The sequence below is a fragment of the Pyricularia grisea genome, chromosome I (assembly GCF_004355905.1).
Source record: "Pyricularia grisea strain NI907 chromosome I, whole genome shotgun sequence".
In the NCBI taxonomy this organism is placed as follows: Eukaryota; Fungi; Ascomycota; class Sordariomycetes; order Magnaporthales; family Pyriculariaceae; genus Pyricularia; species Pyricularia grisea.
In genome coordinates this window covers 3,472,691-3,500,059 of record NC_044973.1, presented here as the reverse complement: position 1 = coordinate 3,500,059, position 27,369 = coordinate 3,472,691, and the positions used below count along the sequence as shown (strand labels likewise).

Genomic DNA, 27,369 nt, shown 5'->3' with positions numbered 1-27,369 from the left:
AACAAAGAAACACAAGTCCGCCATGAATCCCAGAGGTATCTGTGCAGCGGGGTATCAAAGGATTGCAGATAAAAGAGAAAAAAAAGGGGGGGTTCAAAAAAGTTTGTTCACGAATGGAAGAGAAGAGAAAAGGGGTTGTCATTGTGTGTTGTCACGCGCGACAATGTTCAAGCATCACTTAAGCATGTGCCCACTAAGCTTGAGCCCACTTTAGAAAACAAGTCAGTAAAAGATGATTCCATTGATATGTCTTTAATCAAAAGAAGTTGTTCAAAGTTTCAAAGAAAAAAGGATTAGTCACTTACGGCAGAGTTGAACTTGCGCGCACCGCTGCGGCGGACCTTGTTGTTGGACCGAGCAAAGAGGGTCGCCGACTGGCCAGGAGTGCAAGAGGTGCCCGCGGCCATGGGAATGGGCGAGGACCAGCTTCCCGAGGCGCAGCGCTGAAAGCTGGTGCCCGCCAGGCAATAGTATGCGCCCTCGTCAGTGCAAGCGCCGGTCTGCTGGCCCGATACGGGAGTACCGCTGCCGCTGCCGCCTCCGCTGGATGGGGGAACGGAGCCAGTGGGTGCCGCGCCACCGGGTTGAGCACCAGTAGTGCTGGTAGGAGCGGTACCGTTAGCACCACCAGCCGGAGCGGTCGGGGCGGCGTCGCCGGGCTTAGTGGCGGTGATGAAGACGCCACCCGGGAGAGAGCCGGTGGGGTCAGCGCTGGGAGTGGGAGTGGCGCTGGTTTTCTTGTTAGTTATGGGAATAACGGGAGGGATGAACTCCACGCGGGAAGTGGAAGGGGCAGCCTCGGATGCTGGGGCAGTAGAGGGCAGGATGAGAGAGGTGACGAGGGTGGAGGGAGATACTAACCTAGCTGAAGAAGGAGCGGGAGTTGGGATTCCGGGGTTGGCGGAAGTAGTTTCAGCGGGGATACCAGGGTTCGCCGAAGAAGTCGCGGAAGGGGCTGCACCACCATCGCCGCCGTCAGCAGCACCCTGGCCAGCGCCACCATCACAAGTAGGCTTGGTAGCCGTGCCCTTGCGGATAACGTCGGGGCCGGGATTGGGGTAGTCGACAACCATGTTCTCAGTCTTGCAGCCGTTGCCAATATTTGAGAGGAAGGGGGCCGGACGCTGCGCGAAGGCAACAGCGGCACGTGGCTCTGGCTGCATGCCGCGGATGCGGTTCTTAGGAGCACCTCCGATGGTGACGACAGCGCAGTTCATGTAGAGTTCCGGGTTGCCGACCTTGTTGTTCCAGGTCCAGGCAAAGACGGCGTCACCGGAAGGGGCGTCAGAAGGGATGGTGAAGTCGAAGCTAGAGCCGCCGCTGATGGGGCACTCTCCGATCCACGACTGGATGACCTTGAAAGTCTTGCCCTTGTCGTACGAGAGGGACGCCTGGCACGAGCCGCCATTGTGGGCTGCTCCTCCCATGATGGTCATGTTTGACTTCTGACCCGGGGAAAAGGTCGCAGAAGGCTTGCCGCCGGGTGTGCCCAGGTCTGACAGGTATCCCTTGCAAGGGTAGTTGGAACCCGAGGAAGACAGAGGCGAGACCATGTCTGAGTCTTTAACTGTGGCTGCGGGGTTGTACTTGGACCTGAGAGGAGCAGGGAAGCTCATCTCCATGTGGGCGTTAACGACCGACGCGGCCAGCGCGAAGGCCAAAGATGCTGTGCTCAAGAGAGAAGGCATCTTTCCTTGTTGTTGCCGTTGTGGTGGGTAATCTGATGGGTTCTTGATGAGATAGAAAAATAAAGCAGATAAAAAAGCTTGATGATGGTTGATCTGAAGATATGATCGAGTGTCGTTTGTTGACAGGTAAAAGATGGTATGAAGAAGGGGGAAAAAAGAGAAATGCCAAGTTGACGGATGTAACAAATGACTGTCGTCTGTCCCTTTTTATGTACGGCGCACACGCGGTTACAATGTGTACAATAGGACAATGGTTGATTGTCCGTGAGTAGAATAGAAGAAGATGAATAAAGAGATTGTCCTCGAAGTTACACGTCGGTTGGCGTGTTTGTGTCAGGGTCGAGAACAAAAAGGATTGTTGATGAGCAAGTGAGCAAGATCTGAAGGCTCGACTTTTCTCGTATCTGACTGATGTAATAGTGGCACCTGGCTTGTTCACTTTCTTTGTTTGCTACCGAGTGTAGGCGAAGAAAGGAGAAAGAATAGATGGAGAAGACCGGCTTGTCGTTGTTGCTGTTTGTTTGCTATGCACAAAGGCAAAGATTGGGCCAAGGAACAATGACAAGAATAGAAAGAAGGTGGATGAAAGAAAATGTACCTGTACCTGATGAAAAGGAAAAGAAAACAAAAAAGGATCACCCGTTGGGACTCGACGACTGATCCGATGTTGAACTGAACTGAGATGAAAGTGAATAGAGATGATACAATGGACGGACTGGTGTGGGAGAATGAGTGTTATATAACCGCTTTGTTCATGTGTTTGCTCCATAGGTAGGTATCTAAGGTACCTACCTACATAGTGTACATCATTCCAAGACATGCATGCAGCCCTGTCTTGCCTGTCTAGGAGGTACTGTTCAGTACCGTACAATAGAATAGGGTGCCCTCTCCAACATCCTTGACAAAGGCTGGGTTCTTCCTGCCCGGGCTGCGGACTATGGAGTAGGTGTGTGGGTGGGTGTGTGTGTGTGGGGTGGAGCCTTTTTTTTTTCTTTTTCTTTTTGCGCCTCTCGGCCGCATTACCTACTATAGCCCAGAACAGTAATTACAACACAGTCAGTCTACGCCACTCAGCGTTGGCCTTTGCCATGTTTTCTTTACTGAGACAGGGATTCAAAGGGAGGGAGAGATCCTATCCGCATGGCCTTTTTTGGTTGTGGATTGTTCTGGATGGAGACGTGCAAAAGGGGCGGCCGAGAGGCGCATCGCATATTCATTCAAGGGGTTCTTAACTCGCGGTTAATCATTGATTGGTTACACAGCGCCCTGCTGTCCTTGCGAGTTGTGACTCTACCTGTCGATCGCCGGCAGTCGCTTGGGACAAAAAAGAACAACAGGGGACTGAACTCCACTAATTGCGGGGAGCCAAGGAAAACGACAGCGCCAGCTCGGGTCGAATCCGGTCCTCGTTCCTGGCTATCCAGCATGCGACTTTGAAACAAAACCACAAAACAAAAAGACACTTACCTTAGTTGTGTTCCATGGTAATTGTTGACTGTCCGTTCGTGCCGGTGGATTTTCGGCACAAGAAAGATCAACATGATCAACGTCAAAAAGGAAAGGAAAATCAACTGCTGTGTGCTCTACGTGTATTTGACAATTGTGACCAACGGTTTGCTGTCGGTTGCACTCATACGTGGACCTTGGTGTCTCAATGCCGTCCCTTGGTTATAGTTCTACGGTAATTGATAGCAACATACTACTCAGCGCATACCCACCAGGCTTGTTTGTCGTCTGAACTTGAGCTGAGCTGAATTATCCTTTTTTTTTTTTTTTATACCAGTGCTGTAATCTATCTCCGCCGCTTTCTGTCAATCAAAAGTCAATGCCACAGTGCCAGATACTCCCGCCCGGACCAAGCTTCACCCCATCTTGATGCCGCTGACCACGAACTGCGATTTTTTACTATGGTACTACGGTACGACGGTTCCCCACTGCATAAACATGACCAGGTCGACAATTCCACGTACAGCTTGCGCCACGTCCCACGCGCCTCTTTTATTCTCCGCAAAGTCCTTGTTTGCGCCTCTTCCACCTCGGGTGTTTCCAGTGAGGCCGCCACAGTCCACTGCATAATGATTGACGGCATGGAAGAATGTCTTTAGTAATTCAGAGTCAAACTGTCGTGTCCGTATTGTGCTGTGCCATTGTCGCATGTTTTTTTTTCTTTTTTTTCTGGGCGTAGTGGCGCTTGCTGAGAGCCAATGATGTAGGTGGACGTTGATAACGCACAAGACACGCTTTGCTTTGCGTACCCTGTCAAGCCTGTCTCTCCAGTTGGAATTTGTTGAAGATGGTGGCGGGTGACTTTTGAAGCAACGCCAGCAAAATACCAGGATGGGGATTGGATGGTTGGCAAGGACTAGCCAATCCCGAGCAAGATGTGCCTGGCTTTGTATGTCTGGTCGAGGATGGCCCCACCATTCTTCAACCCACCCAGGGGTTAGCCAAGTGGGGTTTTAGCTCGATTGGCTGCCGTGCCTTGCAGCTGCGACACCACTCGGAGGTTTTTGAGGCTCTCGAGCGACCAAGTTTACAGTCAATCACAATTTCTACGACGCAAAGTCCCCAGTTTTGACTGTGATAGTCTAAAGTACATTGCCGGACTAAAACCACCAACACATATACAGTTATATGATTAACGATAGGCATAAACCACATATTTCAATCTGCAATACCAGCCAAAGCCCCCCCTTTTTTTGCTTCTCGAGTATATGCAAGACAGAACCACACGTGTGCCACTGAAAAGTGGTTTGTGTTTCATGAAACACTGTCGGTCTGCCAAGAGATGCAGAAGGAATTAACAATCTATCGAACCAACTGTGCATGCATGCGCTGGACAAACATCCATTGATTTGTCTAGAACTTAGTTCTAGTCTAGAATTTCTTCTTTGGGTGTTAACATTTCATTGCGCCGAGGGACTCTAAAACATCCGCTGCCAGCCACGCCATCCCTTTCTTCCGATCACAAAATAACCAACGGCTTTTCGACCAAGCTACCGTTTCTGTCGATCATCCGTTCAAAGGCCCTTGTTGTCGACGGGCAACCAGGCCTTAATGTCGATGATTCATTGGTGCTTGTGAGCATCACGCAATCATGGGTTCAATCATTTAGGTAGGTGATGGGTGTGTGGCGTTCTCGTTAACCTCAAAATCACCTGCCCGGATAAGGAAAGTCTCCGAAAACACAAATGGTAATTATTCGGTTGGATTGAACTGCGAGTCGCCCCATTGGCGGCAAATGTATTCATGATCATTTGGAACTTTGGAAGCATTGCAAAGCCAAGAACCGGTGGACAGCACGATTGCCGAAATTGTACCTGCCCGTCAAGGGTTCGTACAAGGTAACGTCGCATAAAACTTATTGTACACAGAAGAAAGATCATACAGAAGCACCAAACCACACAGAGGGACATTTGGCCTCAAGCAACACAACTTTTCATCTCGTCGCTCCGATGCTCCTCCTTTGTGCTTGTACGACGACGTCAATCGGGTTCCGAAATTTTCACGACATCAGACTGCGAGGCCAATAGATTCATTCAATATCGTCTTTCGTCATGCCTTTGCTGGCGTTGCAGATAATAATAACAGCAACATGGCTTGTTTTTGGTCTGATATATATTGTTGTTCATCTTGCTTTGCTTTGCGCAGTTGTCGGCGCGACTCAGTCGCTTTCTTTTCTTTCCTTCCCACAAAGGCAAGGGACCTTTGCCGACGGGGATACCACGGTCTACCTAAGCGATATCGATGTTGCTCGACTATCTACCTATTTTTGGTTTTCTGCCCTCCAAACTACCCACCCTTTCGGATGCCTCCCAAGATCTTCCCTAGGGCTGTTGTCGACCAAAAAAAAAAAAAAAAAAAAAAAAAAAAAAAAAAAAAAAAAAAAAAAAAAAAAAAAAAAAAAAAAACGTGATCGAAAAGGGGGGATATCCTAGGAGCCGTCGAACGGAGTAGCGAGGACCCGAATAAAAGGGGGTAAAAGAAGGTGTTGAATGTGGGTTTTTGTGGGTGTGAATAAACAACACCCTTGACCATGTACCATAGTATGTTAAGAAAAAAAAAAAAAAAAAAAAAAAGGGTTGTCCCCGGTTCGGGACTGCTCCACCAAGTTAGGCCTCCTTCCCGTCCGATGTTTGACTGCTGCCAATAAACGAACCTTCAAGGAACATGCCTCAGCTGCTTGCCTTGATAGGTAAGTCGTCTTACGAAGCACCCTTTTGCCACTTATACGCTGTTATACCAGTGAATTTTTCTTCCAACAATCCCGTTCGTTGGCTGCCTCAGAAGGCCACGAATCATCGCAACATACCATCTCATCCAATGCCATTCAACCTGTCGTTATACATTATACGAGGAGAATTGCGCGGCGGGTAGATCCAAAGTGTGGGAGCTACCTTCATTTTATAACGAAGAGAATAGTGAAGAAGTATGAATATGGGTGACACATAGAGAAAAAGGATTTACAACATAATTAACCAGACTGGGTAATGAATAAATAAATAAATAAATAAAAGCCTCACATGAATACAATTAGATACACATGATTGTTCCTGCCGCACTATGACGGCACTCCACTACTTTTCATCAACTTCCCCATCCTACCTTACAGTTTACTCTGTCCCCTGCTAGCCAACGCCTTCAGATCTTTCTTTAGTATCTTCCCAGACGGGCTCTTGGGGATGGCATCCAAAAAGACCACTCCGCCCCTGAGCTGCTTGTGATTGGCCGCGTTGCGTTTGACAAAGTCCTTGATGGCGTCTGCGTCGATCTTGTTTCTGTCCGCCACTATGTAAGCCCTGGGAACCTCGCTGGTCTCGTCCCACTCGGCCGCGGGCACGCCGATGACTGCCGCGTCCAGCACGGCCGGGTGGGTGAGAAGCAGGGCCTCGAGCTCGGCGGGCGCGACCTGCAGACCCTTGTACTTGATGAGCTCCTTCTTCCTGTCGACGATGTACACCAGCCCGCCGCGGACGTGGGCGACGTCGCCCGTGTGGAACCAGCGGTCGCCGCCGTCGTCGGCGTTGGTGAAGCTCGCCCTGTCGGCCGCCTCGTTCTTGTAGTAGCCGTTGCAGACGACGGGCCCGCGGAGCAGCACCTCGCCTTCGTGCCCCGGCTCCACGTCGCGGCCGTTGTCGTCCACGATGCGCGCCTCCATGTTGGGCATGAGCGCCGAGACGCTGCCCGTGTCGTCGTCGTCCACCCCCGGCGGCATCAGAGTCGAACTGCCGCACGTCTCGCTCAGGCCCCACGTCTGGCTGATGTAGACGTTCTTGCCCGTCCCGAGCTTGCGGCTCGCCGCGCGCTGCAGCTCCTTTCCCAGAGGTGCGGCGCCGCTGACGGCCATCTCGAGGCTCGCAAACTGGTCCGTTACGTCCGGGCTCTTGGCGATCATTAGGTAGATGGGCGGCGGCGTGAAGAAGATGGTGATCTTGTGCTGCTTGTTGTACTGCAGGAACTTGTGCCAGTCGAACCGCGGCATCCAGTAGGTCGTCCCGCCAACGTAGAAGGGGTTGATGAGGTAACCCTGGATGCCGGCGATGTGCGCCATAGGTAGGTGGGCCAGGGTGCGATACTCCCATGCAGGCTTCGGTCCGCCCCACGACTGCCTGAGCGAGTCTCCTGCTATGGAGGCCTGGGCCACAAGGTTCCGGTGCGAGAACTTGACTCCTGTTGTCGTTGTTTTTTTGTCAGCAGGCCCTTTTTTGGTGCTTGTATTTCGGTTGTTGTTTTTCCTGCTTACCCTTTGGGAGACCCGTAGTCCCTGAGCTGTATATCATGATGACGAAACTGTCCGCCAGCGTCTTTCGGTCCGTGATTGTCTGCCAGGGAAGCAAGTCGTTCTCGTCGATCAGGTTCCGCCCCAGCGAACCATCAGCCTGAACAACCTTTAACGTCCACTCTCTGCCCTCGCCCATGACCAACACCCTGCCCCCACCTCCACGGCCCCAGCCTGCCTCCTCTACCGCCTTGACTGCTACATCCTTCACAGCCTCCACGCAGCAGAGGATCTTGCTCTCGCTGCTCAGGAGCTGCCTGGCCAGCTCACGGGGCGTCGATGCCGCCGAGGCAGCCGAGAGAACTCCTCCAGCGCCGATGATGCCGTAGCAGAGCACTGGTAGGAGGTAGTGCCCCAGCGAGACGACCGATACTATGTCCCGCCCTGGACCGCCGGCGCCAATGTTGAAGTGGCGCCGGAGGGCGGCCGACGTCGCTTGCGTGAGGGTCCTGGCACGTGAGACGTTCAACTGCAGAGAGGGGTCATCGGCTGCGGAGTGGATGACGGACTCTGGAGTTGCTGCGCTGTGTTCCGAGTCTTGAGGAATGTTAGGTTAGTTAGTTAAATGGTGCATACAGCCGAGGAGAAGCCGGGCAACTCTTTGTCTCCTTTTATCAGACCCTGTATATGTCATCTTTTATGATATTATACATTTAGAGTCGAGGCTGGACCGAAGGCATTTGACTCCCAACACTGTTTACCAAGATATGGGTTTTGAGAGGCTACCAACCGAACAGAAGTGACAAGATATCCAGATCAGGAACAGGGAATGATTTGGCCGCCCTGTAAATAACGCCTCTCGGCGTTTTCTCAACCACAGTGGTCATTCTTGACGACAAAATGAGTATGTCTTCCCGAATTTTAGACAACCCCCTTTGTTCTGGAATATATATATTCAAAAAAGGATATTTATCTTAGATGGGAAAGAATGGCAACGTGTCTACTCCAGCTTGCAATACGACGTGACGCAAAAGTCTCAAGAGTCAAGTAGAAAGGCCGATCGGCACATCTACATCCTCATTCGCCTGAATATACGAAACCATGCAAGGCATGAATAGACACCGCTCTCATTCTGATGAATCAGCCCAGCCCTAACTCTTCAATCGTTATAGTTTTTTTTTTTCCCCCGCACCGAAACGACGGGAAGCCTCGGCACAATAAACGAAACCCAGAAATATTTTTGTGCAACCCAACAGTCGGTTGCTCACCTTACCTAGATAGGTAGTTGTCTCATCTTTTCGGGCTCTGGCTGATGAAATTTCCTCATGGGCCTGAAAATAAATAAAGGTGAGGTAGCTGTAAGCCGCATGCACGGGATTGCCACCGAGAGCAAACAAGGCTGGAATCATTTCAGCTGTTGATGGGTTCACCGCTTGGGATACGTCTTGGCAATCCTGACATGACTATCTTAGAGAGTCAGTTGACTGTAGCGTGGTATGTCAAATATCGACGCGGCGTTGGTGACGGGGTTTGAAAGTTTACTAGTCAAATACCATATATACGGGACCCGAGCATGTTCAGCTTGAATGGTTGTTGGAGGAAGAAGCCTATAAAATTTTGAATTTGAATTTTAATGTTGCGCCCGTAATATAATTACCGATGGGCTGATTTTCACCGCTTCTCTGATGCCAATTGCACATGTTATCTTCTATTTGCCGACCAATTTCATCGGTCCACTCGATAAGATGGCAAGACAGATTTTGGTGTCATCTGTTTTCTTACGCCGATAATGTCCAATACGGACAGATGGGAGGTCGTCGGTGTCCGCCGGGGTAGGTACCTATATAACTACCTAGGTAAATACATCCACAAGTTGCCATTGGGAATTTACCAGCTCTTCATTTGCGTTGAGGATTTACCGCTGGGAATGGATGAACCAACAAAGACACTCGACTCGGGCTACTTGTCTTGGCACATTAAAATTGACCAGAGCAGGAGCTGTAAATACGTATTGCAATTGTCGAGCAACGAAACTGGAACATTGTATCCGAGACAACAAGATACGGCCCCTTTTCATCGAGAAAAGAAACAACCGATCATGAATATATGTAGATGGGAGACGATCAACTATTTCTAGCCAGCAGTATCAAATTGTGAGGGCCTATGGCTTGAATGGGTCTGTATCGTGTCGTGTCGCGTGGGCCCCACTTCTTCCGAAGAAACCCCTGCAGCAAGATGCCTGTCGGGGAAAATTATCACGGCAGCTCTGCGGAAAGCTTCAACGTGTGACCTCACCTTGAGCCATCAAAAACCACCCCCCAATCGACCACGCGAAACCCACTCTCTTCACGCGCCCAAAACTCGTCGCAGCTTCTAGCCCGTTTCGGCGCATCGATCACATTCATTCAACAACACCCGGCTGGCCACCGAAATGGCGTCGGTCTCCGCGCTCGCCCCCGGGTTGCGGGCAGTAACGAGGCGGACGGTTAGGATGCCAAGCTCTCTTGTGCAGAGCCTCGGGCCGCAAAGGTTTGTCGCCCAGATACTTTTTTACCCAGCAGACAGCTCGTCCAGAACCCTTTTCCCTCGGCTGATCGATCCACCAGGACCTTCTCCTCTCTGCCGACCCTGAGACCGACAACCTGCCCACGGGCCAGCCCAGTCTTCCGCTCTCCGTCATCGTCGCTCCTCTCGTCATCCATCATGCAGCCGACGACCACCACCGGCGAGGCGGCGCTGGACCTGGTGCCAAAGACGTCGATAACGGGCAACCCGGCGGCGCTGGGCCAGATCCGCTGCGGACCGCGCCCGACCACCGCCAGGACGAGCCGGCTCAAGCGTGCGAGGAAGCACGGCTTTCTGGTCAAGACCAGAACCGCCAAGGGAAGGAAAATGCTTGCGAGGAGGCAGGCCAAGGGGAGGAAGAGTCTCGCTGGTTGAAAAGAGTTGCCGGTTGAGGGCTTTGTGGTTGAGAAAGAAAGGTGGAACAAAAATAATGAGCCCGACGCTCGATATGATGCGCCACGCGTGCCCGAGCGTGCTCTGTACATCTGTAGTATATCTCTAGAGGGTTTTTTTTTGGTCGTGTATGGGTACGTGTTGTTGACAAGAATCGGAACAAAACATCACTCATGTTTGCAGGGGCTTTTGGGACAAAGTTCGCGATTGAATACCGCCCAACGTTTTGGTTCTCAAGAGGATTGGAGCATACGACTAAGTGGTTTGCGTGGATATCCAGCTTTTCATGATTATGATGCTGCCTTCAACACCAGGTTCACCTGTAAGACTCTTCTTTTCCCCGAAGCGTGTTTTGTTTAGAGAAACCATCACCGCCAATATAAGCCGACAGGTATGTCTTGGGAATATTTAAGGGCCCTGCACCGGCCATAGTTGGTCTTGGCAAGATACTTGGGGCATTGTAAAGTCTGCACAGGTACCTTACTCTATTAGCTCATGGACTGTATCTCCTACTCTATTCTGCACGCCATATAAGCTGTTTCTCTGCAAGCATGGATAATGTGTTATCTCCATTTAAAATAGTCATCTTCTTATCCATGGGTAAATATCTAAGTTTCAGTGCCGTGTTTTGCATCATGTGTACGGCAAATCCAACCGTCGATAGGAGAGGGTAATATACAGCTGCTACGATGAATTAATATTTGCGGTCCTAACCCAGAGTACACAGAGGGACTCTTTTCATTGGCTCTCGATAAGTTGGTACTTGTGTGGATTTTCATTGGATTTGCTATCTGATATGTTATTCGCGCCAATTTCTGTACTTAGTTCTACACCTATGGGGCTTTTCAGATTTTGCTGGACCAAATGCTTCCGTCAGATACATGTTTGCATTTTTTTTTAACATTTGCATTGGCTGCCCGGTCTTCGGATATTGCAAAAACAAGAGCGTTCGTTCGATAATGATCATTCACAGGGTTAAAACTGCACAGGAGCATGTGCAAGGTACGTATTAGCAGATATATTGACTTAAGTCGGAAAGGGTCGAAGCAAAGGCTTTATTACAGGTTGGCGCATGCACCAGGTAAGATAGTAAGATTATTCAGGGGAAAACGGGCATTGTAAGACATCATAGGTCAATTCTGAAAATTAATTTGCTCGTATTGGTGGTCTTTGGTCAGAGAAGCAGCATATCTAGGCTTCCGTCATACTGCATATGGACCTATTTTTCTCGTTTTATCACCCAACTTACCACACCAAGTCAATTTTTTGCATCCTCTAACCGAGGACCAAATCGAATTGAATGCTTATCTTGACACTGCCGTGGGGCTACTTTATTTGGAGGTCTACTCATGGTAGCTTAAAGAGATCTGCAAGAGTTTAATGACTTGCAGCCATTTCCTCCCTCTGCTCCAAGCTTCTTGGCTGCAGACATCTAGGTACTTATCTACACGATCGTGATCCTCTCTAGCCGACTATCCGAGGATGACTATCAACTTGCTAGCTCATGTATATCTGATGGGCCTAGACAGGGACTATGAAAGAGATCGGAGCTTGTGCTCATGCTTACCGATACCAAAGATCTAGGATATACATTAACAAACACCGTGATCTTAAATTATCGTGTTATGAAGCAAAAGCCCCTACTTCTTGAGCTGTGGCAAGCCATCAAACACCACGATGTTCGCTAGATAATAGAATCACACAACGGAGATACTTCGCAAAGGTTGGTATGCAAGAGTCAGCACAGTTGTGGGGGGGGGGGGGGGGGGGGTAATAAGACATAATAAAAAAATAAATCAAAAAAGGGCAGACACGTTTGCACGCGAGAACCCAAAAGTGCTTATCCGAGGACAGGGATGGCATACATACTACGCTGGCCATGGAAAAAATCTCGGGCACTTCCATCATGCACCTTAGCTTGGCGAACACATACCTACGTAACCCAGCAAAGCCTTGTATCAATATGTGCGCTTGAAAATGATCTGCGGAAACCCTAAGCAATAAAACCATAAATTTCCAAGTTGAAAATCCACCTTTGTGTTGCCTCCACTGCCAACTCTGGCGTTTAGCATTCCAGACCTGGTTGTGATCGCCGGACAGTAACTCGTAATTGGAGGAATATCATAATTGGAGGGAGCGAGGCAGATCGGAATGGGGCTTACCCGAGACGATTGATGAACAAACATCACAGGACCTTGTTTTCTGCCCCAGAACCAATATCTTGGGTCTGCATATTTACCCCTCATTTTGTTCCTCTAGGCCGACCTTGGTCCTTGTTGCTGCATACCTAATACTGAAAAATCTACTATACTACCGACAAAGATGATACAAGCTTCTTGAGTAGCGTCATATATTAATTACAAAAACAAGAATAGAATAGTAGAAGAAACCCAAAAAGGGAAGGGACGCGCCATCGGCGCTTCATTAAGGGTAGGATTTTTCCGTCCGTCTCCGTCCCATTCACACTCTGCGGGAGTCAGTGCTGCTCTTCTCCTCAGCAGGCAGTTTCAATAAAACCGGGTTTATAATACCTATGCTTGGATGTTTAGAGCAGGTATTGATTGGTGTGCCACGTACATAGAGCAAGGGCGGACCTGACTTTCCAGATCTGGATTGACGTGCCGAACCAAGCGCCGAATAAGGTTCCCAGAAACTGTGAACCAACCTACTGTATGCGTGGACTGCACCGGTAGGATACCGCGCCTCGTCACTTCTTGGAGGTATGACGGGCCGACGTTTGTGGGGGTGGAGCATTTCTCGTACCTGATGTTTGTGATTTGGAGAATTTGGAGAACTCTCACGTGGCTGCAGCGTTGCAGTGGGAAGGAACTTCTGACCGACTTTCCTTCCAGCCGACTCTTTTTTTTTTTTTTTTTTGTTTGTTTGGTGCCTCTGCTTCCTTCTCCTCTCGGTCCTTCCTCTCGCTAAACAAATATAGTACAACTTGTTGAGAAAATGTGGATCAATCATTTAAACCTTTTCTACTCATTGCCCCCAGGTCTACAATTCAATCACACTCTGGTAAGATCGGGAATACCGGCCACAAAAAAAAAAAAAAAAAAAAAAACGCGCTCCTACGAAGGGCTGAACGCCGGTGAGCGACCCAAAAGCATGGTCTGAAGTGTGACGATCGCATGTCTGACAGCTTTCAGCTCTATGCTACTCTGTAATTTGTACACTAGCCTCTAGAGCTTCTGCATGCGTGTTGCCGTCCCGTTTGTGCGGCTGAATCTTGCAGAGACAGTCGAATCACCCCAAGAACCAACCAGCGAGCTACAAGTCGAAATTTGGTCCTTTTTTCTTTTCATGCTAGATGGATGCCTCGCATCCAATCCACGCAGAAAAAGCCACCCCGACCTCTCCGCCACCCCGTCTAAGAAAAGAAAGACATGCAGCTGTTACGAACAGAAAAGAGTAGCGTCGCATCGCATCTCCCAAGTTGAAACCTGACTGGTCAACTGGCACCGTGGGTATCCTTACAGAGTATACCGCTTGCCACATACCTAGTAGGAGGCTTTCGTAAGAGGGCCAAGTAAGAACAACCCTGGACCCAGCTCTTAAATTACTCTTGTAATGCATCCACCCTTCTGTCCACATGGCCCCCATCTACCTCCGCACTGACCACACTGCGCCGTGCAACGTCCTCCTCACCTTGGCTCACTTACAAGACAAAATACAAGGCGTTTATGTCGGGTTCGGCTCTCGTAAGCGGACTCAACCTTCCCTCAACCCTTCCTGTATCCACAGCTTCATTTCTGGACCAGTGAACTATTACAGTTGCAGTTAGTGCTGCTAAACTGGACATGCAGAATTTTTACCCGCTAGAAACATCAAGGTGTATGCACACAACGGTACTTATGTACGAAGTAAGGGTCTTTGCGTCTGTTTGCGACTCATGCACCAGCCAGCAACGGTGGGTTCTTAACTTCCCGCAAGTCATACATAACATTGGAGAAGCGTCAAATGAGCTATCACTCTCCCTAGTTGCCATCCCTCCTCCATCACAAATTCCCGCGCATGACGCCGACACTTCCATTGATGCCGTCGTCAAGTCTATGAAGTGTCATTGGGGGGAAGTCGGAGGGTGTAGGTCGGATGTAACCTCACTGCCATAAATACCACCCAACTTTCTTCCCCAGCGGGATTTGCCAAGGATGCAGGCTCCAGTGAGCAACCCCACGATCCGAGTATGTGAGAGAGAAAAGAAAATGGAAAATCATACGCGCTCGCTTCTGCCTTGGCTTCCCGCCCCTGGCCCCAGTTGTCAATATCCATTCCCGATATCACTCTCCTGCTGTCAAAGCACCATCAGGGATTGGTCGCATTCATCGATGGGCCAAGGCGGTCAGGCTCACATTTTCTCATCTCCAAGATGGAGATGCGGGGGTGCACGCGATGGATACAAGTGCCGTTTTGTTGGGAAAACGACGCGGATACTGGGTTGCCGGGCTTGTCTCACTTCGTCCGCCATTCGGCCGGGTCCTTCTCCTTCTTCAGCATCGTCGATGCTGTTGTCCCTTGTCAGACACGTACGTTGTATATATCTACAAGGACGCCTCCCTGCACCCACGCAAACATGTCTTATGGAACCATCATTATATGCCAGATCGGCTTGTGCTTATAACCTCTATTGAGAAAGGATTGACATTAAGGCTCTCTACTTTGCCATTCTACCTTCTCAACCTCTCCACTTTCTTAAATCTCTTGACGCAGTATTAACGGCGTTGACCCTTGACCACTCTCCCTCACCTCACCATCATCATGAGGTTCCCCAGCGTATTTGCCTTTTTGGCCACAGCCCTCACTTGCTCTGCATCAGTTATCCCGTCCGGGTACGCCTACACCAAGACTGTCCAAGGCCGCGCTGTGACCGTCACCGAGGGTGACTTGGACAACTTCGCTTTCTATGCCCAGTACAGCGCGGCGAGCTACTGCAACGATGCCGCCACTTCAGGCGCCAACGTCACATGCAGCAACGATGGATGTCCTGCCGTCGAGGCCAACGGCGCCCAGATCCTCCGGTCGCTGAACCAAGACACTTCCACCAACATTGCGGGCTACCTTGCGCTTGACTCCAAGCGCAAGAACATCGTCCTCGCCCTCCGCGGCTCCACGAGCGTTCGTAACTGGATCACCAACCTGACCTTCATCTGGTCCAGCTGCAGCTTTGTCACGGACTGCAAGCTGCACACGGGGTTCGCCAAGGCCTGGTCACAGATTCAGACCGACGTGCTGGCCACCATCGCCTCGGCCAAGGCCCAGAACCCCGACTACACTGTCGTAGTGACGGGCCACTCACTCGGCGGTGCTGTCGCCACCATCGCTGGAGTCTACCTCCGCCAGGCGGGCTACCCCGTCGAGGTGTACACGTACGGCAGCCCGCGCGTCGGCAACCAGGAGTTTGTGCAGTGGGAGGCCACGCAGACCGGCAACGTCGAGTACCGCGTGACGCACATCGACGACCCCGTCCCCCGCCTGCCGCCCATCTTCCTCGGCTACAGGCACGTCACCCCCGAGTACTGGCTCAACGGCGGCTCCTCCAGCACCATCAACTACACCGTCGCCGACATCAAGGTCTGCGAGGGCTTCGCCAACATCAACTGCAACGGCGGCAGCCTCGGCCTCGACACAGACGCTCACCTCTACTACCTCACCAACATGCTCGCCTGCGGCTCCGACAAGCTCGTCTTCCGTCGCGACGACGCCAACTCCATCAGCGACGCCGAGCTCGAGCAGAGACTGAACCTATACGCCCAGATGGATCGCGAGTTTGTTAATGCGCTTGAGGCCAACAACACCATTGCTTAAAAGGTCTTTTTTTGGGGGGTGGAGTTTCTTTTCGGTTTTTTTTTTAAAGTTATGTTTTTATTCAAAACGATATTCGGGAAATGGCGGATATTCATGGAGTTGGGGGGTTAAGGGGATTTTTAACTTTTAATGTATTGCTACGATACCACGTATATATGGCTGGGGCAGAGCGGAATGATACCACGATTCTCATTTCAAGTTTGATATTTCGATGTCTGTGTACTCTACGGTGCCTTATTTAATTTTGTAAATGAAAATTCAGGTGTGCCACGGAAAAGCCATTTGAACTATCTAGTTAGATCTGTGTTTGTCTTGTTCCTTCGGACAAAACTGTCTTGTGCGCATAGTTTAAAATAAGTTGCGATGAATAGTCGGTGCTGTTGAACCCTCCAATGCGTAGCCGTTGCAAAACCAAATTATCGCAATGGGAATAGCTAGCTAATGTAGAAAATGACAACGTTGAACTTCAAATTCAAAAGCAGGTGGTTAGAACAAACCTCACTCTCAAGCGTAACCCTCAATCTGCATTCCGGCAGCGGTAGGCACACCGATCAAAATTCTTCCGCGCGGAACGAGCACGTCTTTCACCTTCATGCAGCCAAAAACTTTTACCCACTTCAAGGCTGGGCAGCACCTAAAAATGCTGCCGACGATGAAATCCGTGACATTCTCACAGAAGCTGATCTCAACAGTCTCAAGATCTGGATATATCTTGTCTTGGTCAAATGCGGCCAGAAGGGCCGCCGCTGAAATGTGGCGGCAAGATTCAATGTTGATGTGCTGTATCTTGCGGCCTGAGTGCGCCATCAAAGCGCCAAAGCCCTTGTCGCAAAGACCAACCTCTTCAAGGTTCTCTCCATGTGTCATGCTCCTGCAATTCTCGAACGACACGAACCGCAGTGGAGGGTTTGCCCAGTTCGTGAAGAGCCTCATGAGTGCATCATCCGTGAACGCTTTCGAGCCGGTGATCCGCAGTTTCGAAAGGTTTTTGCAGTTCCGGTGGATCGCTTGCAAAACAGTGTCGTTGGCATCCTCGACCAACTTCAGGGACAGAGTTTGAAGCTTTGAGCCCAGTGCGTCGATAAGGGAGACGAGAACAGGATTGGGTATATCCTGATTCCATAGCTTGAGGCTCAAGTGTTCTAGTTTGCTGAGGGCATGGAGCGACTCCAGGCTTGAATAGCTGACGTTGAGGTTCTCCTGCAGCTTGAGCCGCCTGAGGTTTGGGCAGTGCTCGACTGCTTTCGCAACCACTGCGTCTGTAAAGTAATCGCCGCATCGATAAACCTGCAGAGTGTGCAAACTTTCGCCCTTTTCAACAAAGAACCTTTCCCAGAGTTCGGTTGTAATGAGATTGCACCCATGCAAAGATAGAACCTGGAGTTTTGTTGGCCGGTCCAAGAGATAGCTCATGACCTCGTCCTTGAACTGAATTGCATTCCGTAACTGAAGTACCTTGAGATCTGGGATGACTTGGAAGATACTGATCATGTCCTGGCAGCTCAGGTTGGCACTATCATATATCCTGAGAGCTCGAGTTCCTGGTTGCAGGAATAGAGGGAGAACCTCTGAGTTGAGCTTGCGGCGTTTGGCCAAAATGCGTGAAATTCGATCGACAACATGCTCTGGGAGAACACCGAGATCGTCTGCAAGTTCAATGTTTTTGGACAAGTGCTGGATGCAGATTTCCACCAAACTCTTGACGCCTACAGATCCCGTACCGTCCAAGACACGGCTCTGTGCAGCTCTCCGTTTTCCTATGGGTCCACCTGACGCAGCTTGCTTCCTCTTCTTGGGAACCTCCTTGGCCAGTTCCTTACCGCATGCAGTGCAGAGAAGGCCACCATCAGGATCCGCAGAGGAATAAGCAGTCACGGTAAAGCGTTTCCCACAATTGGCGCAGTTCTCAAATTGACCAACAGCCTTTTTGGCCGTAAAGTAAAACATGCGAGCGAGTTGATCCTCATCCTCAACGTTGCCCTGATAGTACTGCTTAGCATTTGCGAAGTCATCGGTTGTCTTGTAATGCTCTATAGCCTTGGCCTCGGCCTTGGTAAGCTTCTTCTTGTAGATTGTAGGGTTGACACCATCGGCGAGTGCAGCTACAGAAGAAGCGTTTGTCAAGGCACCGGGGAGGTTGCCAGACTGGTTCGATGGACCAGGAATTGACGCAAGTTGCTCGGATCCAGTGCGGTGGGTCGATCGACGCCTGTTCGAGGCAGACTCTGCCGCCACGGCCTCTGTGAGTGCTGCTTGCTGTCGTCGACTGTGATTACGCGCTATTTCTGCTGCAGAAATATTGTTTGCCTGCTGAAGTGTCAAAGAGTGACCTTGATTCAGGCGTTTGTATAATCACAATACTCACTGCCAGGTAGTCGGTCAAGGCCGAGGTTCTGCCCTAAAAATTAATACAATGAAATTGCAATCATCAGGCAGGATACAGCTACTTACGGTCCAGCAATCCTTTGATTCCGAGGAGCCCGAGGCTCAGTGTCCCGTCCATTCTGTCTGTTGGACCGACTCCTAAAGCAAAATGCATAAACTCTTAGCAAATGAATCTAGAGATGATAGGAACATGACACCCACATGATGAACCTGCAAATGCAGACTTTCTCAAGCTATGCGCTAGATCAGATACGGGTCGCGCAGCAGGGAGTATGCGTGAACAAAAGGTCTGGCCCTATAGAAAGTGAGAATGAGGAGTACAAAACGGATATCAATCAACCAGGCCCAAGTGATGAAGTGGCGACGATCTATCACGTAAGCGATTCTGAAGAAAAAAAATGAGAGAGAGAGACGAGAAGGCCTGCTTGGCACAACAAAGTAAGTCAAGGGAGGGAAGTGGTAGGTCGCCTGCCTTCCCAGATGGTGGCAATGACGCGGGGCTTCGGAGCTAGTTCTCGATTTCCGTTTACCAATCAACACGTAGATCACACGTCAACACGTGACCACATTGATGAGAACGAGGAGCTGGCTGGTGCGTCCGCGGCCGCCAATCAAGTCATTGCAATGGAAGAAGGTCAGAAAAATCGTCGAAAAACTAGACGCACTGTAGTCACCTTGGCAGATCGTGACAGGAATGAGATTGACACTGAGATTCTGGAACCCTGACTTGGGACTGAAGTTAACTATGCTCAAGAGCTTCTTTCTCATCGAAAAACTCACCCCCTGTCCTGGTGCCTGGGCGCCCCACTCTAAAGTGTTTGCTGCATCAAACACCCAACCCCGCTGCGTCGCGCTGCTGCGGGGCGCGTTCCTGCAAGGGGCAGTCGCATTTCCGTACCTCCCAGAATCGATTTGCCACTCTAACATCGATCAGTGTCGGGGGCTGATCTCCGAGAGGGAGATGCTATATCCGAGCAAGCCTTTTGACTTGACCAATCAATCCAACAAATTCTTGGTTCTAGATCCTGAACTCCCCTCTTCTTTGCCTTCCGTCTCATCGATCTGCGGTCTTAGCCTAGTTTGGATTTCTTTTTTACTACATCGCCACCTCAGGGGTGGTATTTCATCCCAATTGCGCACCCGCCGAAACTAATCCGATAACTGCGCTTCGGTAGAAGCTTCCTCTCCAAGCTTACCTGTAACGATCTCAACCACCATTAGGTGCTGGAAAACATTAGGTTATACGTCGACATTCCAGGAGGTCGCGAGTTTCCGGCGCGAATTGCCAGTTGTCACGACCTCCAAGAGGGCTCTGAAAGCAGCGGGAGGCCTTGCTCAATCTACGGGCGTGAAGAAGCACTGATAATACCAAGTAAACCCACGAATTCTGCAACCATGACTAGGCGCACACGCAGCTCGCTCGCCCGTGCCGGAAAGGCGCTGGCGGACGATGATCTCAACATCCTCGTTGAAGAGGCACCTGGTAGGACGTTCCGATATGCCTCCGTCCTGTCGGTTTCCCGGCCTGCTGCTAACCTAGTCGCAAACTGTTTGAGCAACAGCAAGCAATGCATCGGTGGGAGGCAAGCCTAAACGAGGTAGAACCTCGACTTCGAGCAGCAAGACGCCATCGGTTGCATCTGCTGCCACTGGTGGTAGCGCTTCTGCCTCTGCAAGTGGTTACTCGACGCCCATGACCAGTGCAGTTGCGACCCCTCTTCCGACAAACGTTGTCAATCAGAAGTCTGGCTCTAGGCTCGAGATTAATATTCCCCTTCAACCGCCAGCTGACAGCAAGAAAGTTCTCAGCAAGAGTGTGTACAGTTTGAACGGAGCTTCGAAGCGAAAGTGGAATGAGGTGGATGACAGTGATGAAGAGCTTCCTGATTCCTCACCAGATGCAGTCCTGGCCAGAAGGTTACAGAAAGCGGAGGAGACCGAGTCCGCTGGCAGCAGTATGGCTAAACAGCCTATGCACTCAGGAGCCTCGTCGACTAGGCGCTCGACTAGGAGTCTGAAGAAAAAGCCAGTTGTCTATGATCTTGACTTGGAAGATGATGTGGTCACGGCGCCCATCAAGGCAAAATTCAAATCAAAGAGACAGGCAACCCCACATGAGTTCGTTGTAGACTCGGAAGATGGGTCAGCCCTTTCTTCGGCTCCTGATGTGAATGATTCCGATCAATTCGACAGCAAAGATGTGAACGACTCCTCTGATGATTTCGAGGACGAGGTTCAAACAAAGTCTCGCAAACAAGGCCGCGGAATTAATCGCAAAGCCTCGCAGCCGAATCCCAAGCGTCGCAGGATTGTGCCACGCGCCAATGTAGCGCTCGACTTCAATTCCGAATTGTCTGCTTCATCCAGTGGTTCGGTCACTAGCGAAGACGATGAAGATATCGGTGATGACCCGTCAGAAAGACCTCGACCCGCTACACGCGTCAGACGTGGCAGAACAAGTACTACACATATCCGCCACCACATGACGCGTGAGGAGAGGGATCGAGCAAAGCTTGAGAAGAACCACCCCTACCTTAAGACATTATGGGCGGATTTTGAAGCTAGAGCAGTCGTGAACCCTCCCCCGGCAAACCAACCGACGAATATCTCACGAAATTTGAAGCCATTCCAACTTCAGGGCCTGGCCTGGATGAAAGCAATGGAGCAGACGGAATGGAAAGGTGGACTTCTCGGCGATGAGATGGGTCTTGGCAAGACCATACAAGCTGTGTCCCTCGTCATGTCGGACTGGCCAGCCAAGCAGCCTTCACTGGTTCTCGCACCACCGGTAGCATTGATGCAGTGGATGAGCGAAATTCAATCCTATACCGACGGTACTCTCAAAACCATCGTCTATCATGGGTCCAACACCAAGACCAAGAAGATGACCAAAGCTGAGCTGAAGGGATATGACGTGATTATCATGTCGTACAACAGTCTTCAGTCTATGTACGCAAAGCAAGAGAAAGGCGTCAGCAAGAAAGATGGTATTTACAAGGAGAAGAGCCTGCTTCATTCGATTGACTTTCATCGAGTTATCTTGGATGAAGCCCACTACATCAAGTCTCGGACCACCACGACCTCCAAAGCCTGCCTGGCACTCAAAACAACTTACAGATGGTGCCTTACTGGCACTCCTCTCCAGAATCGCATTGGAGAATTTTTCTCGCTCGTACGGTTCTTGAAGATCGAACCGTTTGCCAACTATCTTTGCAGGGATTGCGACTGCTCCGCCTTGGACTGGACTCTGAACGACAAGTATCAATGCAAGAAGTGTGGTCATGGTGGTTTGCGACATGTCTCAGTATTCAACCAGGAGCTTCTCAACCCTATTCAGACTTATGGAAGAACCTCAAAGGGTGCCGAGGCCTTCCGCAAGCTTCGGCTGCTCACCTCCAAAATCATGCTGCGGCGTCAAAAGAAAGATCATATGGACTCCATGGAGCTGCCGCTCAAGGAAATCATAATTGATCGTCAGTTTTTCGGTGAGGTGGAGAAAGACTTGGCGGGCAGTATCATGCATAACAACCAGCGCAAGTTTGATACTTACGTAGCACAGGGTGTTGTCTTGAACAATTACGCCAACATCTTTGGCCTTCTGAGCCAGATGCGCCAAGTTGCCGACCACCCCGATCTCATCTTGAAGAAGAACAACGAGCCTGGTGTCAACATTATGGTTTGTTGCATCTGTGATGACACTGCAGAGGACGCCATCAAGTCTCAGTGCAAGCATGAGTTCTGTCGGGCGTGTGCCTCTAGCTACGTCAACTCCACTCCTCAGCCGACTTGCCCAAGATGTCACATCGTACTCTCCATTGACCTGGAGCAGCCTGAAATCGAGCAGGATCAGGAAATGACCAAGAAGAATTCCATCATCAACCGAATTCGGATGGAGAACTGGACTTCATCGACAAAAATGGAGATGCTAGTACACTCTCTACAAAAGCTCCGGTCCGACAACTCTTCACACAAATCCATTATCTTCTCTCAATTCACTGGTATGCTGCAACTCATTGAGTGGCGCCTTCGCCGAGCTGGAATCACAACTGTCATGCTCGACGGTAGCATGACCCCAGCCCAGCGAGCTGCCTCCATCGATCATTTCATGAACAACGTGGACGTCGAATGCTTCTTGGTTTCACTCAAGGCTGGAGGAGTGGCTCTGAATCTTACCGAGGCCTCGCGTGTTTTTATAGTTGACCCGTAAGTTGTATACTCTTTCCATCAGGGCAGCTTGAATTCGTAAAGCATGTGCTGACAATGTATTCCAATAGTTGGTGGAACCCAGCCGCTGAGTGGCAGTCGGCTGATCGTGTCCACCGAATTGGACAGACCAGACCCGTGGTCATCACGCGTCTTTGCATCGAGGACTCTATTGAAAGTCGAATCGTCCAGCTGCAAGAGAAGAAGACAAAGATGATTAACTCGACGGTCAACTCTGACGATGTCGCACTGGACTCTTTGGAACCCGAGGATCTTCAATTTCTGTTCCGCGGAAACTAGAGTCAAATATGCTTTCTTTTCCATGAGGGTTTCTCTACATTCAGCCCTGTCACACCAACTTGGTGCACTTGGTCTGTTTCTTATAAGAGGCAGGGAGGCGCCAACAATCTGACGTTGTCGTGTTGAGGTCACTGACGTCTTTAGCCTACGGAGTTGGAGATCATACTTACTTGAAAAGGTGATCTTGGGCTTACATGTAATTCTTAGCCACGTCTACATGGTGTTGTAGCCATGTGTCTTGATTTTTTGGCCACTTGCAAGTCCCGGTCTTGCAGTGTCGACCTGGTTCTTTATCATTTTTTTTTTTCATGCTGTCTCTTCATGCTCGTTGCAGACAGTAGTGGCTTATGAGGTTCGCCATGGGTCAGACATGGTTTCTTGCTTTCGGTGTCGCCGCATATGAAAAATTGGCATGGTGTCTAGGAGCCAACGGTGCTTTGAGATGTTTCGTTCTTAGACTTACAACATAAATGATAAACTATTGATACCCAAGTTATAAATCACAAACTTTGTGATTCGCAGCATGAATGCTTCATATCAGCTTCAGACTGCTCAACTCTTGAATGCAGAAAGTTGCGTATCGGTTCTATGATGAGAATAATGGTACGGAGGCATAGCCAGGTTATACATGAGGAATGGCGACACCTTTCTCGAATTTTGCATGATGAGTCGTGCCCAGACATTCCTTTTCCTCTTTATGGGTTGAGTATATCTGTGAATATCTACTACAGCGCGCAGAGCCCGTTGAGCTTCGCAGAAGGTGGAGCACATGGCTGTCAGGTTACGTCGTAAATCTTTGGGGCTATATGGAATATCCTGTGGTCTAACTGATGAGATGACAGCAACAGAGAAGTAGATGGTCCATTTCAGTTTGTAGCCCCTTCCATGGTATTGGCTATTGTTTATTTTGTTGTCTCGATCTGCAATCTCTCCTGGGGAAGCTCCACTAAATCTGGCTGCTCTCCAGCTATTTGTCCAGGTCCAGGGGAAGAGCGTTCATTGGGCCGCCTCTGCCTTCCTACCCTGGAAGAGTACAGCGTACATCAAGCAAGGTACCTTAACTTAAGCTGGGTAGGTAGGGTTGGTAGGTAGGTTAAGGCAAGGCACTTCGAAACCTTCTTTGTGGCTACAAATAACTGCCCAGGCATCAAAGCAAGTTCGCATCACCTGCTCTCCGTGGCTCACAACTGCAGATTTCCACAAAGCTTTCTCTGTTTACTCCGATTCATCACATTCCCGGTTGAGCAGGATACCTGAACTTAATCTCATCCTCTCTATCTACCTAGTCTATTCACCCAATCCTCATCAGTCACCCGAATAGAATCCTGCATTATTTTCTGGTCAATCACTTGCACCACACCAAGGTAAGAAAGAAGTCAACCTGTCCTTATATCCTTCTCGTGTCTCCTCCCATTGAAGAATCCCCGTCGCATCGCCACAACCATCACCAAGTAATCAGGACAATCTTCCCACGGGGTACCCCCAACCGTTTACATTGATTGACCCGAAGAACTCTCTTCAGAATACTATCTGTCATTTCAAGAACTGCCTGCCTCTCATCTAATCAGCACAAAAGCTTTCGAAATCTCGGGGTTTTCTCACTAGAGCGGTTGTATTTGGACCTGACCTGCCCTACACATTCATATGTCCGTCACCTTTATCTCACCTGATTTGACTGGTCTTTTCTAGCCGAGTCCCTTTTACGTCTCACTCCATTTCTGCCTGCCATCCAAAGCAGGCTCATGATGAAACAATGAGCTCACACAGAAGCATTTATCTAGATCGACTCGCTGCTCCTACTTCATTCACCATGGCGCCTCACAGAGAGCCTAAGCTCGTCGTTTTGACTGGAGGTGAAAAACGTCACGAATGCCCTCAATGCGACGAAGTGTTCTTTTCAGACGAGCCAGACGCGCTTTTCAAGCACCAAAAGGAGAAGATTAAGCTGGGTGAAGGTCATCTGGAGTGTCTCATCTGTGACGAGAAATTGCACTCTAGCGAGGCCTGGTATTATCACCTGAGAATGGTAAGCTCAGCTCACCCTGTACAGGTCAGCCTACAACATAACGAGTAGTTTCTGACCGGTAATCTCTTTCAAATTAACGCCAGAATCACCCAGCGGATCAGGATCTGCATTGTCCAGCATGCGGTGAACATTACAACAAGGTCCACAAGCTCATGGATCATCTCGTTGATTGTGACAAGGCAGCCTATGCTGTAGCAAGCATAGATGCCGCGCGGGAGAGCCAATTGAACTTCATCCGAGAGCTTGCTTACCGTGATGAAGCCCGTCTTAAGAAGGGTGTACAGCTGGGACCTGCCCCTATCAACGTCGACTTTGGCGAATGTCTTGGCCACAGGGACCCCAGAGTTGATCTCCCCCTTGTGGAGCAGAAGCTTGTCCTTGAGATGCATGGCATGGGATTGGAATCTTCAACTTCGGTTGAGAAGTTTCGCCAGGGCGATTCCAAGTGTCCCGACCTACTCACATCTGACGGCCTTAAGGTTCATAAAGAGAACAATAATCCGAATGTCCAGCAGTCTTCCCCCGTGGCTGAAAACATGCCTGCGAGCAAGAGGCTATTTCCTAATGCTCCTCCCGCCCTTAAGCCCACTGCTCAACAGCTTAGGCAGCTTGCTGCATGCCGCACTCCACAGAAGCCAGCGCAGAACCTGGACGTCCGCGACCCCGACAGCCCCAAGTTCAATGTGGGCAAGTATTACGAGCAGGTTATGGACAGATATCGATGCGCATATGCGCCTCAGTGCATGTGAGTAGTCTCCTTTGGTTTTGTCGAGAAAGGTTTTCATTGTATGCCTGGTTACTGACCACAAAGCTCATATGCTACAGCAAAACATTCAAGAAAGCTGGTCAGCTTATCAGCCATCTCAGGAACAATGACCACCGGCCAGCGAAGTACAGGTGCCCTTTCTGCAGCAAGATGTACAGGAGCATTTCGGCCCTCACTCAGCATTGCGAGACGCCCAACACCTTTTGCGAAATTGACTACTCGTACTCATACCGCACCTTCCTCAATCAACTCACCGGTGGTGTGATCGATGTTGACGGCAAACATGCGGACCACACCCCCAAGTATATCGTCACGGACATGGCAAAGGGTATGTTTGTTCAGGGACCGGGTGTCTTGCCTAACAAAAATGGCAAGAAGGCTGGCAATGCTCCGCATCCCAAGATTGGTGAATTCAAGACAGTCGACGGTCCTCCGGCTTCCCCAACTCCCGAAGTTCTCGAGGCACGCAAAAGATTCCAGGAGGTGATGCAGCCTGAGAATAAGGATGCCATCTACGACAACTTTGTCGATGGTTACGAGAAAGAAAAAAGGGAGGCGCAGCATCAGCGTCTGACCCAGAACGTGAATTGGTAAAACAAGAAAAACAAAATCCCGGACCCTGCTAGATTTAAAAAGCGTACGGAGTCCATGGTTTCATTATGTTAACACCAAGGGGTCGTCGCCTTTTTCATCTTTTTCTTTCTTTTTTTTTTCTTTCTTTCTCGGACCAGAGTGACGGAATTGACTCGTCGAAATGAATTAGACACGCTGGTCAGTCAAGATTAAGATTGGGAGTCCCAATGCGTTGGTCATATCCAGATGACGGAATCGTATGAGTGGGCATCAGTAAGAACTTGGTCTATGCGGCCATGCGGGTTGGTGCTTAGGAATACAGACAGAACGGCACCCAAATATGTTGGAGTACAGCAAACAGGATAAAAATGCCGGCATGAGGAGATTCGATTCGCAATAAAGCTTTTGGAAGCGAATCAACACGTCTCTTCGCGGCGCGTCGTAGATCTAGATAGGTACAGCGATCCATTACCAATTGAAGCTGTGTATTATGACCCTGGGTATATCTCCACAAGGCAAAAAAACATGTGGGCCCAACCAATACGTACTACCCAACAGAGTTGGCGGGATGACAAGCCAGAGCCCGGTTGGTAACTTTGCACAGTATATTACATATAACTAGTATTAATAAAATCAGACGGGGGCTGAATCACCCAGCCACAGGAGCTCTCGGGCAAGTCGGGTTACCGGTAGAAAGGGATAGATTTGGTGATGACCGCCAAGTGATCTGTTCACTCGAGCCTCTTTTGACGTAGTTGCTAAATAATTGTGGTATTATAACTACTAAGAAGCTGTCAAATGTTTACCGGTAAGTAAAAAAATAAAAATAAAATAAATATTGGCACTTTCCTGGTGGGGCCCCGATTTCGCATGCAGCTGGATAACACAGCCTAGGATACGACGATAGTGAATTACTACGCAACCTACGTTACCTATCTTACCA

The 27,369-nt window shown here is 49.9% G+C and overlaps 8 protein-coding genes across 8 annotated transcripts; 5 read left to right on the top strand and 3 right to left on the bottom strand.

Annotated features, from left to right (window-relative positions):
• Positions 1–193: 193 nt before the first annotated feature.
• Positions 194–1,688, bottom strand: PgNI_06110 (uncharacterized protein; the record flags this gene model as incomplete). Its single annotated transcript, XM_031126139.1, has 2 exons — positions 194–208; positions 306–1,688. 2 exons carry the CDS (start codon positions 1,686–1,688, stop codon positions 194–196), a joined length of 1,398 nt encoding a protein of 465 aa, XP_030981763.1.
• A 4,606-nt stretch (positions 1,689–6,294) lies between these two features.
• Positions 6,295–8,595, bottom strand: PgNI_06109 (uncharacterized protein; the record flags this gene model as incomplete). Its single annotated transcript, XM_031126138.1, has 3 exons — positions 8,198–8,595; positions 7,432–8,004; positions 6,295–7,358 (listed from the first exon to the last, which is right to left on the bottom strand). Exons 1-3 carry the CDS (start codon positions 8,292–8,294, stop codon positions 6,295–6,297), a joined length of 1,734 nt encoding a protein of 577 aa, XP_030983177.1. The 5' UTR covers positions 8,295–8,595.
• A 991-nt stretch (positions 8,596–9,586) lies between these two features.
• PgNI_06108 (uncharacterized protein) lies at positions 9,587–10,857 on the top strand. Its single transcript, XM_031126137.1, has 2 exons — positions 9,587–9,936; positions 10,014–10,857. The coding sequence occupies exons 1-2, from the start codon at positions 9,839–9,841 to the stop codon at positions 10,345–10,347; spliced, it is 432 nt and encodes a 143-aa protein (XP_030983176.1). The 5' UTR covers positions 9,587–9,838; the 3' UTR covers positions 10,348–10,857.
• Positions 10,858–15,126: 4,269 nt separating this feature from the next.
• Positions 15,127–16,173, top strand: PgNI_06107 (uncharacterized protein; the record flags this gene model as incomplete). Its single annotated transcript, XM_031126136.1, has 1 exon — positions 15,127–16,173. One exon carries the CDS (start codon positions 15,127–15,129, stop codon positions 16,171–16,173), a length of 1,047 nt encoding a protein of 348 aa, XP_030982770.1.
• Positions 16,174–16,677: 504 nt separating this feature from the next.
• PgNI_06106 (uncharacterized protein) lies at positions 16,678–19,089 on the bottom strand (the record flags this gene model as incomplete). Its single annotated transcript, XM_031126135.1, has 4 exons — positions 18,760–19,089; positions 18,625–18,696; positions 18,539–18,571; positions 16,678–18,461 (listed from the first exon to the last, which is right to left on the bottom strand). The coding sequence occupies exons 2-4, from the start codon at positions 18,674–18,676 to the stop codon at positions 16,678–16,680; spliced, it is 1,869 nt and encodes a 622-aa protein (XP_030983174.1). The 5' UTR covers positions 18,677–18,696; positions 18,760–19,089.
• A 520-nt stretch (positions 19,090–19,609) lies between these two features.
• Positions 19,610–23,548, top strand: PgNI_06105 (uncharacterized protein). The gene is made up of 3 exons (XM_031126134.1): positions 19,610–20,041; positions 20,121–22,761; positions 22,833–23,548. Exons 1-3 carry the CDS (start codon positions 19,954–19,956, stop codon positions 23,059–23,061), a joined length of 2,958 nt encoding a protein of 985 aa, XP_030982768.1. The 5' UTR covers positions 19,610–19,953; the 3' UTR covers positions 23,062–23,548.
• Positions 23,549–24,324: 776 nt separating this feature from the next.
• Positions 24,325–24,668, top strand: PgNI_06104 (uncharacterized protein; the record flags this gene model as incomplete). The annotated part of the gene is made up of 2 exons (XM_031126133.1): positions 24,325–24,425; positions 24,584–24,668. Coding segments are annotated over 2 exons (186 nt in total), but the record flags the coding sequence as incomplete, so codon positions are not given.
• Positions 24,669–24,871: 203 nt separating this feature from the next.
• Positions 24,872–26,447, top strand: PgNI_06103 (uncharacterized protein; the record flags this gene model as incomplete). The annotated part of the gene is made up of 3 exons (XM_031126132.1): positions 24,872–25,087; positions 25,171–25,832; positions 25,913–26,447. The coding sequence occupies 3 exons, from the start codon at positions 24,872–24,874 to the stop codon at positions 26,445–26,447; spliced, it is 1,413 nt and encodes a 470-aa protein (XP_030982765.1).
• Positions 26,448–27,369: the final 922 nt, after the last annotated feature.